Below are 16396 nucleotides of genomic sequence, written 5' to 3'. Positions count from 1 at the left end.
CCGAATACTACTCGACTCTGCAAAGAGCCGGTTAGTATGGCCAAAGGAGTACCTGCCGACTCCTAGTTGGAGCAAGGAGATCACCCTGCCCTATCACTCACGCGAAACGTCCATTAAACATCCTGCATACCAGTCGGATGCGAATCGCTGGGATTCCGCAATCCACCGCGAAGACAGACGCCACGCAGGCGGACGCTCGATGGAAATGAAAGTGATAAATTCCGACTACGAAGAGATCACTGATACGCCATCGAACCCACTACGAAACCAGGAGGTTTCTCCCCCACTGCAGAAAACCCTAGTACATAGGTTTACGCCCATGCATATATGCGAAATCAGTGCAAATGCTTTCCACCACGAGATGATGCGAAGCGACTCCGAGTTTTTTTCAGACTAGCATCTACGAAATCGATCAGATCATTCATGAAAAGGAGTTGGTAGAGGACGAATAAATGCTCCGCCTCATCCAGCAGAAGCTTCCGCATATGCACCGGAAGTACACCGATGTCTTTTCGAAGTTGGAATCAGATTGAATCCCCCCCCACTGCATATACGACCACAAGATACAGCTCGAAGCCCCTTTACCAAACGCTTTCTCGCCGTTATATCGACAGGGCACCGAAGAGCTTAAGGCTACCAAGCAATATCTGTTAGAGAACCTAGAGAAAGGCTTCATCGTCAACAGCAACAGCCCCTTTGCGTCCCCTATCCTACTCGTAAAGAAAGCGGATGGCGAATTAAGATTTTGCATTGATTACCGGAAGTTAAATGGCCTCACCCGGAATGATACCTACCCCATCCCGCGTATCGACGAACTACTAGGACGGGTGTGGAAAGCAAAAATCTTCACGAAGCTAGATATCAGACAATCCTTCCATTGCATACGGATGCACCCCGACTCGGAAGAGTACACGACCTTTCGGACTCGCTATGGATCCTATAAGTGCAAAGTGCTGCCATTTGGACTGACGAACGGTCCCGCAACCTATCAGCGGTATATGAATGACGTCCTGACGCAATACTTAGACGACTTCTGTACCGCATACTTAGACGACATCCTAATCTATTCAGAGGACCCTACGGAACACATAGAGCATGTGCATAAGGTCCTACAGCGTCTCCGAGAAGCTGGACTCCAAGCCGATTGGAACAAATGCGAGTTCAACATCACCAGGACAAAATACTTGGGTTATGTTCTCACTACCTCCAGTGTTGAAGCTGACCCTGACAAAATCGAACCCCTTCGTAACTGGATCCGACCGACCACTGTTACGGTTGTGAAGTCCTACCTGGGATTCTGTGGCTTCTATAGACAATTCATTCGTAATTTTGGCAAAATAGCAAAGCCCCTCACCACCATCACTAGTCCCTCGGAGCCGTTCCAGTGGACAGACGAATGTGAGGATGCATTCGAGGAATTGCGACGACAACTTTTAGCGGTACAGGCACTTCACCACTTCAACCCCGAATTGCCTACGAAGCTGGAGACCGACTCCTCTGATGGAGTGGTAGCTGGTGTCCTGTCTCAAGAACACCCTGACAAGCGATGGTACCCCGTAAGCTTCTACAGTCACGTCCTATCCGGACATGAGATCAACTGGGAGATCCACAACAAGGAACTATTCTCAATCGTGAAAGCCTTTGGAAAATGGAGGCCCGAGTTGGCTTCGGTACGCCACCGAGTTGACGTCTACACTGATGACCATTCGTTGGAATATTTCATGTCTACCAAGATTCTCACAGCGAAACAGGTTCGGTGGATGGAGCTACTCTCCGACTTCAATTTCTGCATCATGTACACCGTAGGCAAGAATAATCAGAAGGATGATATTCTGAGCCGAAGAGACCAAGACCTGGTAACGCAACAGAAAGTCAAACTCGACAGTAGAGCGAGGGTATTGCTAGGCCCAAGCCGCTTACACCACCGTATCAGCGCTGAAGTAGCAGAGAGCTACGTGGCGTCCATTAACCTGATAGACACCCCCAAGGCACAGGTGCCCTTCAATTTAATAGAGGCGCTATGTGTGGACAATCGGAAGTCGTTCACTGAGACTCGCGCGAAACAACCCCTACCGGACGGATTCGCGATGAACGACCAGCTCCTCTAGTACAAAGGCCGCCTATGTGTGAATGGCCACACCGACCTATGTACGAAACTGATCTGAGAAGCGCACGATCAAGTGTCGTCAGCACATCCAAGTGGTAGGAAATCCTACCAATTGCTCCCTCTAAAGTATCATCGGGTCGGGATGGAAGCGGATTGTTTGCGGTATGTACGAAACTGCGTAACATGCCGGTTTTCTCACACCAACGTCACTAAGTAACAAGGATTCCTACACCCACTACCCGTACCTGAATATCCTATGCAACACCTCACCATGGATGCAAAGGAAAACATGGCAAAGGCACAAGAGGAAATGTCTAAGCACGAGAATCGACTCCGAAGGGCCATCGACTGGGACGTAGGAGATAGAGTGTACCTATCGACCAAAAATTTGAAAAACTCTCGTCCTAGCCGCAAGTTGGGCCAACAATGGGTCGGACCATATACGGTGTTGGAACGGATTGGGCACGCATTTCGATTGGAATTACCTACCGGTTCTCAAATACACGATGTGTTCTCACCAGACGTCCTCATGAAGGATCCGAACAACCCCCTACCTGGTCAGGATCCGCCGGAGCCTAGCAGCGAATTGATAGATGGTGTAGAGGAATGGGAAGTGGAAAAGATCCTTGCCGTAAGGCTCCACCGGACGCAACTACAATACCGGGTTAGTTGGGTAGGATACGATCCGGACCCAGAGTCGTACCCAGCATCGAACTTCATGAACTCTCCCCATAAACTTAGAGAGTTTCATACGGAATACCCAGATTTACCAGGTCCACCTCAAGAACTACTCGGATGGGTTTCGGCATGGAAGGCGGGCGAGGAACAAAACTACGATCACGGGAGGGACGACAAAGCGGAAGAAACAGAGTCGTTGCTATCTACGACTCTAACTACCCTCTGATCCAGGGCGCACTCACCACCGTACCGTAACCCTTGCGGGAGCCACCCTTCCCAAACGTCTCACCGGCGTCGCAACAAGCGGCTACCACCATGAGAGACGAAGGGTCGAAGCGACCCCATGCGAAGAGTCAGGTCTGAGCCCCCTCGACCCCACGCGAAGAGTCGGGTCTGAGCCCCCTCAGACACAAACCCCCTCCCCCCCCTTCTCACTCCCCATATTCTGCACCAAAGGTGCCCTCCCCCTCCCCCTCCCCCTCCCCCTCCCCCTCCTTCCTCCGACTAGTACATAATATCCATGATATCCAATGTTATGCGTGATGGATAACATTGGATATCATGGATATTATGTTATCCATGTTATCCATGGATATCCCTTTGGCACGACACAAAAGAAAGAGGTGTTTGAGGAATTCTTTCTCACATATAACGCCCTTATTACAAAACATAACATTAAGCCATATAATTTATGGAATATTGATGAGACAGGCTATATGATTGGGTGTTATAAGTCTACAGCTGTTATTGTACCAATCGGTGTAAAGCAGTGGACTGTTGATAATCCTGAGAATCGGCTCTCTGTTACTGTAATTGAGGCAGTAAATGCCAGTGGTGCTGCACTTGCAGAAGCTATCATTATCCCTGGCAAACTTCATATGGATTCATGGTACAATGATGACCTTGAGTCAAATGCTCTCATTATTGTAAATGAGAGCGGGTATTCAAACGACGACATTGCAATCCAATACCTTATGCATTTTATCCAACTCTCTGCAGAACATATGGCACCAGATGATACTCGCCTCTTATTACTTGACGGCCATGACTCTCATAAAACAGAGCGCTTTCTTACATTAGCAGAAGAGCATAACATTGTTATTTGCTGCCTTCCTACTCAAACAACACATCTATTACAACCTCTTGATGTAGCGGTTTTTAAGCAGTGCAAACACTTTCGTCAAAAGGCACTTAATCAAGCAGTACGTAGCTACGACTATGAGTATAAGCTACGTACGTTCCTTTCAGACCTCCCGCAAATCCGACGGCAATCTCTAACTGTCCGTACAATTCAATCTAGTTGGAGAAATGCAGGACTATATCCATATAATCCTCCACTTGTAATTGACAAGATACAAGGGACTCGGAATCAAACACCTGATTATGAGCCATTTGCTTCATATAATATTATCTCAACACCGAAAACAACTATGCAAAGTGTGCAAGCGGTTGAACATTGGCAGAAGAGAGCAGAGGAAGCTTTCTCATCGCCTTCAAGAGAAGGGTTTCAATCATTTGCACGTGGAACTACAGTTGTTCTACACCGGGCAGAGCTCTATATGACTGAGCTAGATATTATGACTTTACGTGCAGTAGAGCAGAAGGCAGCAAAGGCAAGGGCATGGAAATCACTACAGAAAGGAGGGCAGTTATATGCATCAGATGCACGGAAAATGCGGGAAGAGAAGGAAGCAAAGTTGCAAGCAAAAGCAGACGCAAGAGCAGCAAGGGAATCAGACCAAGTAGTAAAGCAGCTACAAGCGCAAGCACGTAAAATCTAAATTGAAGCGTAAGGTTGAGAGGAAGCGGGTAGCAGAGCGGAAGAAGGAAGGGTTGAAATCAAAAGTGATAATTTTACGGTATAGTAAGGATCAAGTGATATTAGTAGCGATAGTGGCAGTAGCGATAGTGATAGTAGCTCTATTGATTTTATGTTTTAATTATATAGTTATATAGTTGCTATATAAGGCGTCTTTTTCTTCGTTTTATGTGTCGCACATCTTGCTGTCGCCACCTACGAGCGAAGCGGGTGGGTGGAACACCGAGTATAAAAAAAAACAACTCGAAAATCGCTCTAGATCGCACACCATCATCTATCTATCCATCATATATATACCCACCCCACCCCACCCCATCACCCACCCAACCGCAGAAAAGCCTCTCGACATCAAACCCCCTAATCCCCATCCCAAGAAGCCTCTCCACATGACTACAAACGCTATATGCAAGGGATAAACGAAAGTCTCTCGACATCAGTGCTGGAAAGTCTCTCGACGTCACAAATATTGCCCCCCGTCCCGTTTCCTGTCCCATGCCCATGTCCATACCCATGCACCATACCATGTAACCGTTCCATATACCGTTCCCAATGCCATTTGTCCGTTTGCCCGGGCGCTGTTAAAGTCTCTCGACATCAAAAATGCATTACCTTCACCTCATCCCAACCACCACCACAACACACCCACAGTCACAGCGTACCACAGCACGCAACCCACTTACACAACCCACTCCCAAAACTTCCCCCACATTGTCGTCGGCGCAATACTCTCCCACTCCTCATCCTCGCACGCCAAGCTGCCCGTCAGAATATCCGCCTCAGCAGACCTAACCCACTTGGACCTCGTGATAATCTTGTGGCCCGCAAACAGCACCGCGAAGAGAATCAAGCTCACATACGCCACGAAGAACTGCGTCACATCCCATGGCATAAACGCCGTGAAGCCCTGCGTGATGCAGATCAGCACGTTGAAGAACAGACCGTACCACGCGTACCACGGCTGCCACGGCGCGCGGTACGGGAGCGTGTCGCGCGACACGCCCTGCGCCTTCAGCGCGCGCATGAAGCAGATGTGTGACAAGCCGATGCTGGCCCACGTGATGAAACCCGCGACGGCGCTGATGTTGAGGAGCCACCCGAAGACGGTCGATGCGCCCGAGGAGAGGTTGAGGAAGGCAAGGAAGCCGAATACGGAGGTGAAGATGACGGCGTAGTAGGGGACGCCGCGGGCGGAGGCACGGGTGAAAAATTTCGGGGCCGAGCCGTCGTGCGCGAGCCCGACGAGGATACGCGAGCCGGAGTAGACGTTGGAGTTTGCGGCGGAGAGGACGACGAAGAGGAGGACGGCGTTGATGATGCCTGGGAGGACCTTGACGCCGGCTAGATCGGCAGCAATGACGAAGGGCGAGGCGGTGGCGTCGGATGCGGAGGACATCAGGCGCTCATTGGTGTAGGGCACCAGCAGGCCGATGAAGAAGACAGTGAAGACGAAGAAGAAGAGGATACGCCAGAAGGTCTTGCGGATCGCGGACGGCACGTTCTTGCGTGGGTTCTCGGTCTCGCCGGCTGCGATACCCACGAGTTCCGTGCCCTGGTATGAGAAACCGGCTTGCACGAGCACGGCCCAGAAGCCGACGAACTTGGATACGGGGTTCGTCTCTGGGAGGATGTACGAGGCGAAAGCGCCGGGGTCTTTCCAGTACCTGAAGCCGAGGTAGCCCTCCTTGCCGGCGCCGGCATCGATGCAGATGCCGAAGATGAGGAAGCCGATGACGGTGATGACCTTGACCATGGAGAACCAGAACTCGAACTCGCCGTAGAAACTGACGGGCATCATGTTACAGGCAACGATGAAGACCCAGAAGACGGCGATGAATATACCGATCGAGAGGGAGGGGTCCCAGTACTGGATGATGAGTCCCGTCACGTTCAGCTCCAGCGCGAACGTGATAGCCCACGAGAAGAAGTAGATCCAGCCCATGGCGAAACCGATGCTCGGGTCTACGAAGCGAGTGGCATATGCCGTGAAAGCACCGGAGATGGGGATGTGTGTGGCTAGCTCGCCGAGTGACATCATGACGCTGTACACAACCGTGCCGACGAAGATGTATGCGATGAGTGCGCCTGCTGGTCCTGACTTTGCGATGGCTCCACCGCTACCAATAAAGAGGCCTGTTCCAATTGTTCCTCCTGTTCAGTATTAGCCTTGATCAAGAAATATGAGTAAGGAGCAATGGACATGGCATTCTTCAAGAAAGGGGAGGAAGGAGCAATAGGCATAGGGTTGACCGGTGATGAGGAGTAAGGAGCAATGGATATGTCATTCCCTGTTAAGAACGAGTGTGCGAGGAAGGAGCAATGGGTACTACACTCCTCGGGAAAGAGCGGCTATGTATCGCAAAATCATGAACATACCAATAGCAATCATCTGCAGATGCCTCGCCTTCAGCCTCCTCTGCAGCTTCGGCGCCGAAACCTGCTCCTGCAGTTCATGCTTCTCATCATCCCCCAAGTGTATGGACGGGCTGGTCTTGATGTCCGTGGAGGCCTTGTGGTGCGAGGTGGAGGTCACCTCGGCGATGGATTCGGGACCATCATGCATCGTGATGGTGCCAGAGTGGACGAAGGGGTGTAGAGGTCACAGCGGCTGTGATTCGAGCGATGAGGGGTGTGACGAGCAGGGAATTCGGAGATGGAAGGGAGGACTCAATACACGCCCTCTGGAGGCAGGAGGAGATCCGCGATCGGTGGTGGGCAGCGTCGGATGGTGGTTTAAGTCGTGTGAGCAGACTCTCCGCTGTCAGCGGCGATCGGAGGGTCAGGGGTAGTAAGGGGGAAGCGGAGGAGAGAGGAGGAGAGAGGAGGAGAGAGGAGGAGAGAGGAGGAGGGAGGGGGGAGGGGGGAGGAGGAGGTTGTTTGAGGGGAAGGCGTGGGAGGGAGGAGCCAATTGCACCAAAGCATGATGGAGCGGGAAGGGAAGAGTTTTGTCACCAGAGATTAGAGGGCAAATCTGGGGAAGTTGAGGGGGGCTAGTAGGAGTTTGGGTTAGTGGGGGAGACGGGTGGGTGGCGGTGGTGGGTGGAGAAAAACCCGATCTGAGGTAATCGCGTGGTCATAGCGGCGAGGGGTAATTCCGGTGCGATGAGATTAGATCGTGGGATATGGTTGGGGAGAGATATGGAGATGGGATGGGGATGGGGGAAGATTGGATAATCACGTGAAACATGAACCTGTGCATCTCCATCTCTCGTATCATTCCCAACTTCGCACCAGATCACCAACGTCAGTGTCAAGATCCGCATTACGAGGCAGAGCCCACCGCGAGCACGTTGTTTTGTCTCATCGCCGGCTCGCATTTGTCTCATCGCCAGCTCGCATTGGTCTGATGTTGACAGTCTCAGTTGTCCATGTCTCACCCACGCACACGACGGCCAGGTGTGCACCATGCATGTGCTTCTCTTCTTCACCTCTTCGCTTCTTCGCTTCCACGCATCTCTGCCCTTCCTTTCGTCCCTGTCTCATCCCATCCTACTATCTGATATACCGCCGTGCCCTGGTGTATCTCGCCGAAACCATCATGGTCACCCTTGCCTGTCGTCGGCATCCCACGCCGCTACAGTCCCGCTGGCCACCCGCTGCTGCCAACTGCCGCTGACCGACCTGACCAACCCCTCAATCACCCCCCTCCAACCCCTTCGAGCCACTCCAATACCCTCCTTCATATCACACATACGTACCTGCCTACCCTATCACCGATCTCCCCCCACGAGCCTCACCCTCCCTTTCGCCGCTGTCGTCCCTCCTTGGCCACGCCCCCGTCCCAGAAGACGAAAACATTCTGTTCTTCTGGCCTTCCACTCTCGGTATCATGTCTCGGATGATATCATGGGGATTATGGAGACACGGGCATGCCGGAGCTCGGCAGTGCGTGACCCCTGCCACGAGACGTTGGCAGACCACCCTCAGCACCCTCAGCAGCCTCACCATCCTCAGCAACCCTCACACTCCACCTCCCCCCTCTCATCTGCCCTCTAGCTATCTAACCAAATCAACTTCCCAATCAAGAAGCCCGCTCTTCATATCCTCCGCTGCCGGCCTCTGGCCAAGATCGACCACGCCGCCAGATCGACATGACTGACCCTCAGGGCATGTCGCCATCACAATACGCACATCACGTCCATCACGGAACTACATCCGAATACGGAGTTGTCACTTTGCCTCCCCTAATGGTTCACCGTCCTTAGCTCCCGTGAGCCCAATCTCGCAAGATCGGGTCGTGGCCTGTTCCTGGCGAAACTTCTATAAAGCTCAGCGGATATCCCGCCTCCAGTCTTACCATCATCCTCATCCACATCTCTTCGTCACATCACCTGTCCTCCACCGAACATCATGAAGTTCTCCCAGAGTCTCATTGCCCTCGCGGCCTGCTTCCTGCCTCTCATCGCCGCTGCTCCTGAGGAGGCACAGCACGCCAAGATCCGCAGCCCTGGAGCCCAGGATATCATCCTAGACAGCTACATAGTTGTCTTCAACAAGGGCGTCAACGATGCCGATATTGAGTCCGAGTTTGCCTCCGTCAGCCACATCCTGAGCAAGCGCAGACCTGCCCACAAGGGTGTTGGCCACAAGTACAACATCACTGGCTTCAAGGGCTACCAGATCGAGACCGACACTGGTAGCATCGGTGAGATCGCCGCGTCGCCTCTGGTAAGTGACGACACCCAGTTCCAAACCCCACGTTCTGCACATCACTAACGAGCATCAGGTCGCGTGGATTGAAAGGGACGGAAAGGTCCAAGCTAATGCTCTCGAGACCCGCTCTGGTGCTACATGGGGCCTCGGCCGCATCTCCCACAAGGCGACTGGCTCTAACAGCTACGTCTACGACAGCTCCGCTGGCTCGGGATCAACCGTCTACGTTGTTGACAGCGGCATCTACATTGAGCACTCGGTGAGTCCCCCTTCACGCTTACCCGCATTGAAAATTCCAACTGACACCTACCACAGGAGTTCGAGGGCCGTGCCAAATGGGGCGCAAACTACATTTCGGGCTCCCCGGACACTGATGAGAACGGACACGGCACTCACTGTGCCGGCACCATCGCTGGCGCCACTTACGGTGTTGCCAGCAAGGCGAACCTAGTCGCCGTCAAGGTCCTCGACGGTGATGGATCCGGCTCCAACTCTGGCGTCATTGCCGGCATCAATTTTGTTGGCCAGAACGGCAAGGATGGCAAGTCTGTCCTCTCCATGTCGCTCGGCGGCTCCTACTCCGCTGCCCTCAACTCTGCTGTCGAATCCACCATCTCCAATGGCGTCACCGTCGTCGTCGCTGCCGGTAACGACGGTGCCGATGCCTCCAACTACTCGCCCGCCTCTGCCAAGAATGCCATCACCGTCGGTGCCGTCGATAGCACCGACACCCGCGCTGACTTCTCCAACTACGGCTCCGTCCTTGATGTCTTTGCCCCAGGTGTTGACGTGAAGTCCGCATGGATCGGCAGCAAGTCCGCCTCCAACACCATCTCCGGAACCTCCATGGCCACCCCCCATGTCGCCGGTCTTGCCGCCTACCTCATCGGCCTTGGTGGACTTAGCTCCCCAGCCGCCGTCGCTTCCAAGATCGCGTCCATCGGTATCCAGGGCTCCGTCAAGGACCCCAAGGGAAGCGTCAACCTCATTGCCTACAACGGCAACGGTGCTTAAATTTCTCGCTTTTTTGTGAGTTGAGATGATGGTGGAGGGATGAGGATTTATGGATCATGAATTTATGGGGGAGGGAGAGGGATGTATCTTCTAAACTATATATTGGTTAGGGGGGATTGTTTGGATAGCTTAGCTAGCTAGTTGGTGGGGTGTGGAGGTTGTGGTAGAATTCAATAAATGTGTTTCACCCTACTAACGTAGTTGGTATAACGAGTGGCCACCTCCACCACCAATTTTACTACTTCTACATTGCACAGTACTTTTCTCCACGAAAGAAGATAGAAACGTCTTCAATTGAAAGTCGCATTATCCTTGCGCAGCTACAACTTACAATGTCCTCGTACAACCCTTCGTTGCCGACGCGCCGGGCAAGACTCACGACGCGATATCTCCGCCAACTTAAGAAAGTTGACCGACCTAGAAGAGAGGGTGCCGCTTAATCGGATACTCGACCTAGATTTGCGAGGATTTCAGCCCCGTCTTGAAGACGTTCGAGAAATGGCCGATCGCCTTCGTACGGATCGCGAACGCGTCGCGAGTTGGACCACGATGGGCAGAGAACTTTGTTAAGCGTTATCCCGAGCTTACTACGCGTTTTCGACGTCGAATCGACTATCAGAGGGCCCAATGCGAAGATCCAGACGTGGTAAACGCGTGGTTTCGGCTCGTACGGAATATAATTGCTAAGTACGGTATCTAGGAGGCAGACATCTATAATTTCGACGAGACCGGGTTTCTAATAGGCATGCTCTCGAGCGCAAAGGTTGTTACAAGCTCCGAACGAAGTTCTCGGCCTCATACGAAGCAGCTAGGCAATCGAGAGCTTGTTACAGTAATCTAGGGAGTATGTGCGACTGGCTACTCGGTGTTCCACCCACTCGCTTTGCTCGTAGGTGGCGACAGCGATCTGTGCACGCGACAGCGATATGTGCAACACACAAAATGAAAGAAATAAGCCTCATATAGCAACTATGTAACTATATAATTAAATAATAAAATCAATAGAGCTACTATCACTATCTCCACTACTACTGTCGCTACTAATCTCAATGTTACTATCACTATGATCCTTACCATACCGTAAAATTTGAAGAGCGAAGGGTTGAGAGGAAGAGGGTAGCAGAGCGGAAGAAGGTTGGGTTAAAATCCAAAGTGAAATTTTCCGTTGTTGCACCTGTAGCTGCTTTACTACTTGCTTTGATTCCTTTGCTACTCTTGCCTCTGCCTTTGCTTGTAATTTTGCTTCCTTCTCCTCACGTAACAGTCGGGCGTCTGATGCATATAACTGCCCCCCCTTCTGTAGCGATTTCCGTGCCCTTGCCTTTGCTGTTTTCTGCTCTGCTGACCGTAAGGTAACAATGTCAAGCTCGGTCTTATAGAGCTCAGCCCGATGTAAAACAACTGTAGTTCCACGTGCAAATGATTGAAACCCTTCTCTTGACGGTGATGAGAAAGCTGCCTCTACTCTCTTCTGCCAATGTTTAACTGCCTGTATAGTTTGCACACTAGTTTTTGGAGTTGAGATAAGGTCGTACGAAGCAAATGGCTCATAGTCTGGTGTTTGATTCCGGGTCTCTTGTATTTTATCAATTACTAGTGGAGGATTATATGGATATAGTCCTGCATTTCTCCAACCTGATTGAATTGTCCGGACAGTTAAGGATTGTCGTCGGATTTGTGGAAGGTCGGAAAGGAACGTACGTAGCTTATACTCATAGTCATAGCTACGTACTGCTTGATCAAGTGCCTTTTGATGGAAGTGTTTGCACTGCTTAAAAACTGCTACACCAAGAGGTTGTAGTAGATGCGTAGTATGAGCAGGAAGGCAGCAAATAACAATGTTATGCTCTTCTGCTAATGTGAGAAAGCGCTCCATTTTATGAGAGTCATGGCCGTCGAGTAATAGGAGGCGGGTGTCGTCTGGTGCCATATGCTCTGCAGATAGTTGAATAAAATGCATGAGGTATTGAATTGCAATGTCGTCGTTTGAATACCCACTCTCATTAACGATAACAAGAGCATTTGGCTCAAGGTTATCATTATACCATGAGTCCATATGAAGTTTCCCCGGAATGATAATGGCTTCTGCAATTGCTGTACCACTTGCATTTACTCCCTCAATCACAGTAACAGAGAGCCGATTCTCAGGATTATCAACAGTCCATTGCTTTACGCCAATCGGCACAATAACAGCTGTAGATTTATAACATCCAATCATGTAGCCAGTCTCGTCAACATTCCATAAGTTATATGGCTTAATGTTGTGTTTTGTAATAAGTGCGTTATATGTAAGGAAAAATTCCTCAAACACCTCTTTCTTTTGTGCCTGCTTTCTATGCGTATTTAAAGTCTTCGTATGAATCGAGTGGAATTCAGGGTGTGCCTTAAGGAAGCGTTGTAACCACCGTTGCGATGGGATCGTACGATCGGGTCGCAAGTCTGCAACAGCCCGTAAAACCATTGATCGGTTTGCAGGGACCCCACGCTTAAGTTGGTCATATATAAATTGACAAACTGCAGTATCTTGTTCTTGAGATAAAACTCGGTTTTGACCCCCGCGGGGAAGGAGAGGGGTAGTAATGTGTCGTCGGAGTGTCTCATGGTTGACATTAAACTTGCGGGCAACCCAAGTAATTGTATAAGTATCTGGTTGTTTCAAGTAGAACTGCCGGGCCTCAATAAGACGGTCAGCTCGACTTGGATCGCTATTCAAAGGCATCGTAGAGGGTTGTTGTTACGACAAATATTATTATTTCATCTATGTATCAAAGTGGCGGTGTACATGCACATATCGCTGTCGCGTGCACAGATCGCTGTCGCCACCTACGAGCGAAGCGAGAGGGTGGAACACCGAGTAGACGCTGCCTCCATATATAGTTGTGAAGGGCAAATTCCACCTTACACCTTGGTATTAGAACGGCCAATTCTCGAGCGATTGGAGGATCCATACAAGTACTAATCGTCGGGACCGCCTGTTCGCTTCACTCACAGTCGGATCAAGCAAGTGTCCCCCTACAACTAAGTGTCCCCTCTTAGGGCAAAATAAGTAGGTACCTGTACATAGAGAAACATATAGAGAGGTACTTCTTCTCATTTATTCTATAATGTAAAAAGTACACTTTCATCATCACTTCCCTCTGAACTATCACTAGCCATCTGCAATCTCTATTCCTTCTACTTCCTCTGCTGCCTTTGCTCTTGCCTCTATCTCTAGATCTAGAATAGGGTCAAGAGCTCAATTAGTATAAACTCTTTTGCCTAAGTAAGCCTGGTAACCTCCTTCTTCCTCTCTCTCTCTCTCTTCCGTGCTTCTACACCTGCTTGATGAAGAGCTTTCTTTGCTTATGATGCCTCTGCTTTTGCTATTCTAGCAACTTGCTTCTCTTGTTTATCAACCTCCTTTTGTGCCTTCTGTTGAATTGTAGCATGTGCATGAGCAGCAGTAAAGCACCTCTAAATTGTAGTGTACGGTGGCTTTTGCTTTTGTGATTCTAACTCTGTTAAACCCGTCCCTATAGCATAGAGAAGTCAAACTCTCGTATCTATACATCTACTAAAACCTCTTCATTCCCTTGATTAATGTATGAAATTCATGCTTTGATGGGCTACTTAATAGAGGTGTAAACTTGTCTTTTTATGCTTAGAGTTGATTCTTAGAGCTCTTTAAAGTTGGTAAAAGCTTCCTTCATCTTCTTAAGTGTTAGTTGGTTTTGAGTATTTCTAAATCTTCTGTAGAGATATAGCACTATCTCTACGCCATATTCCTGCCTTCCGAAATGCATGGATAATTGTTTAAGGTTTGAAGGTATTTGCTCTAATTGTTAGTAAATCACGTAGGAAAGAAGAGAGGTCATATTGTAGATCAAGATTCCATATTACTGTTTAGACTGCAACTTTATGCCAATGCTTGTATGGCTGAAATATCCCAACATTAAGAGGTTGTAGAATATGAGTAAGATGAGAAGGGAAGGTAAATGGGTAGATGTTATGCTTCCCTACCTCCTACCACTTCACCTTCTTCCTCCCTACTGTTACGATGGTCATAGAGATCATGGTGCCAGTCCAGGAAAAGTAATCTAGATTGAATCTAAAGAGAGAAGAAGAAGAAGAAGGAAGGAAGGTGAGGCTATTCCTCATAACATACAGTTGTCTGCTTAGCGGTTGCAACCTTGTGGCTAAGGCTACACCCATAATCCCCATAACAACTGTAATAACCGTAATAACCGTAACAACCGTAACAACCATAACAACCATAACAACCGTAACAAGCTGTGACAAGCTGTGAGCTGTAATCGTAACACTACCCCCCCCCTAGTAAGATTGATCTCCTGATCAAGAGTAAGATCATCGTGGTTTCTGCGGGTATTTTCGGTGGAAAGCTTGTGTGGGTTCAGGTGCATTGTTAAAGTTTGTAGCAGGATACCAAGTGTTGTCTAGTGGGCGGTTCTTTCATGCTGCCATATAGAACAGCTTCTTCCATAGGAGTTTAGAATCTAGGATTTCTTCAACTTCCCATTTAAGTTCATCTTCTATAATGATTGGCAGGGGTGGTTCATGGTGCTGGCCTAGTAAAGCATCATCTGAGTCAAGTCGTAAGAGGTTGCTATGAAACACAGGGTGTATCTTCATGCTTGGTGGTAGCTGGAGTCGGTATGCAACATTCCCAATTCGCTCAAGGATTTGAAATGGACCAACTTGCTTATGGTCAAGTTTCTTTGAGGGTCGTTGGGTTTTGATATTCCGAGTAGAAAGCCAGACTCGGTCTCCTATCTTATATCTTGGTGCTGGCTTCCTGTTTTGATTTGCAAAGTGCTCCATTCGGGTTTGTGAGAGGGCGATCTGGTCTTGTAGGAATTCCCAAATATCTTTCATGTTTTGAGCTATGTCCTTATGTTCTTGAAGGGCAGTTTGGAACGTGCTATCCTCTATATCAAAGCCCATTCTTGGCTCGAAACCCTTGTTTGCAAAAAATGGGCTAACTTTTGTTGAGTCTGATGGAAGGGCATTTGCTGCGAATTCAGCCATGCAAAGATATTCAACCCAGTTGTCTTGGAGATAGTTGACATGAGCCCGTAAATATCGCTCGAGTTCTGCATTAAACCTTTCAGTTTGCCCGTCCGTTTCTGGGTGGAAGGCTGTAGACAATTTGATTATAACTTTCCAAACTTTGCAGAGGATTTTCCAGACTACAGCTACAAACTGGGGCCCTCTGTCTGAGATGATGGAATTTGGTAAACCATGGTGTTTCCATACATGCTGGAGTAGTAACCTCGCTGTAGCTTCTGCTGTAGTGCCTTCTTTACCTGCAAAGCATGGGATAAAATGGGGCTCTTCTGTAAGTCGGCATGCTACTACAAGGATAGAATTGTTTCCTTCACATAATGGTAATCCTGTAATAAAATCGAGTGATATGTCCTTCCATGGTTGGCTTCCAATTGGGATTGGTTGTAGGAGTCCATTGTATGCGTCCCGGGTTGGTTTTGATCTCTTGCAGGTATGGCAATTCCTCATATATTGAGTGATAGTCTTGTCCATCTGGGGCCAGTAGTACTGTCTCTTAATGATTCGAATCAGCTTCCCAATTCTAGGTTGTCTCATTGCTGGCTGGTCGTGGACCTCATGAAGGAGTTTAACTCGGACGTCTTCTGGGATCCAAACTAGATTTTGGTAGAGTAGGAGTCCATTTCTCTCTTCGCAATGTGCTAAGGCTATATTTGGGCTATCTCGCTCGTTGTTCTGTAGTCTTCAGATTGTATCCTTGCATAATTCATCCTGGAGCTGCGCAGCTTGAATCTGGTCATGGATGCTTTGATCTTGTGGTAGGATTGGTGCAAGTTGAGCATCTTGTGCCTGCCCTTGACTTTTGAGTTCTAGCTGCTGTGCGAGATCCGGATGGAGTCTCTCAAGGGGTAATAGGGTTTGAAGCTGTTGTTTTTGATGGTCATCTTCTTCATTCCCTTCTGGTCTATCTCCTGGTCTTCGAGTTAACGCATCTGCTTTTACATTCTGCTTGCCAGGTCGATATATGATTTGGAAATTGTATCGAGAGAGGAATTCTGCCCATCGAGCTTGCCGCCTAGTAAGCTTTTTTGTGCTCATAAAAAAGACTCTTGTGGTCTGACAAAACT

At 49.4% G+C, this 16396-nt stretch overlaps 2 protein-coding genes across 2 annotated transcripts; one reads left to right on the top strand and one right to left on the bottom strand.

The window, feature by feature from the left end:
- Positions 1 to 4922: 4922 nt before the first annotated feature.
- Positions 4923 to 7454, bottom strand: VC83_06063 (uncharacterized protein). Its single transcript, XM_024469669.1, has 2 exons — positions 6978 to 7454; positions 4923 to 6752 (listed from the first exon to the last, which is right to left on the bottom strand). Exons 1-2 carry the CDS (start codon positions 7162 to 7164, stop codon positions 5281 to 5283), a joined length of 1659 nt encoding a protein of 552 aa, XP_024324065.1. The 5' UTR covers positions 7165 to 7454; the 3' UTR covers positions 4923 to 5280.
- A 363-nt stretch (positions 7455 to 7817) lies between these two features.
- SP2 (Subtilisin-like protease 2) lies at positions 7818 to 10417 on the top strand. Its single transcript, XM_024469668.1, has 3 exons — positions 7818 to 9269; positions 9328 to 9513; positions 9570 to 10417. Exons 1-3 carry the CDS (start codon positions 8952 to 8954, stop codon positions 10266 to 10268), a joined length of 1203 nt encoding a protein of 400 aa, XP_024324066.1. The 5' UTR covers positions 7818 to 8951; the 3' UTR covers positions 10269 to 10417.
- Positions 10418 to 16396: the final 5979 nt, after the last annotated feature.

Source organism: Pseudogymnoascus destructans, assembly GCF_001641265.1.
Source record: "Pseudogymnoascus destructans isolate 20631-21 unplaced genomic scaffold scaffold_10, whole genome shotgun sequence".
Classification (NCBI taxonomy): domain Eukaryota; kingdom Fungi; phylum Ascomycota; class Leotiomycetes; order Thelebolales; family Thelebolaceae; genus Pseudogymnoascus; species Pseudogymnoascus destructans.
Note: the sequence above shows the minus strand (reverse complement) of the source record. Positions and strands in the feature narration are given on the sequence as shown.

What these genes read in the sequence shown, in the direction of transcription:
- VC83_06063 (XM_024469669.1), bottom strand. Translation starts at nt 7,164, where the DNA reads ATGCATGATGGTCCCGAATCCATCGCCGAGGTGACCTCCACCTCGCAC. An exon ending in TCTGCAGATGATTGCTATTG is followed by an intron (nt 6,753 to 6,977) that starts GTATGTTCATGA and finishes AATACTGAACAG; the next exon opens with GAGGAACAATTGGAACAGGC.
- SP2 (XM_024469668.1), top strand. Translation starts at nt 8,952, where the DNA reads ATGAAGTTCTCCCAGAGTCTCATTGCCCTCGCGGCCTGCTTCCTGCCT. An exon ending in AGATCGCCGCGTCGCCTCTG is followed by an intron (nt 9,270 to 9,327) that starts GTAAGTGACGAC and finishes AACGAGCATCAG; the next exon opens with GTCGCGTGGATTGAAAGGGA. An exon ending in GCATCTACATTGAGCACTCG is followed by an intron (nt 9,514 to 9,569) that starts GTGAGTCCCCCT and finishes CACCTACCACAG; the next exon opens with GAGTTCGAGGGCCGTGCCAA.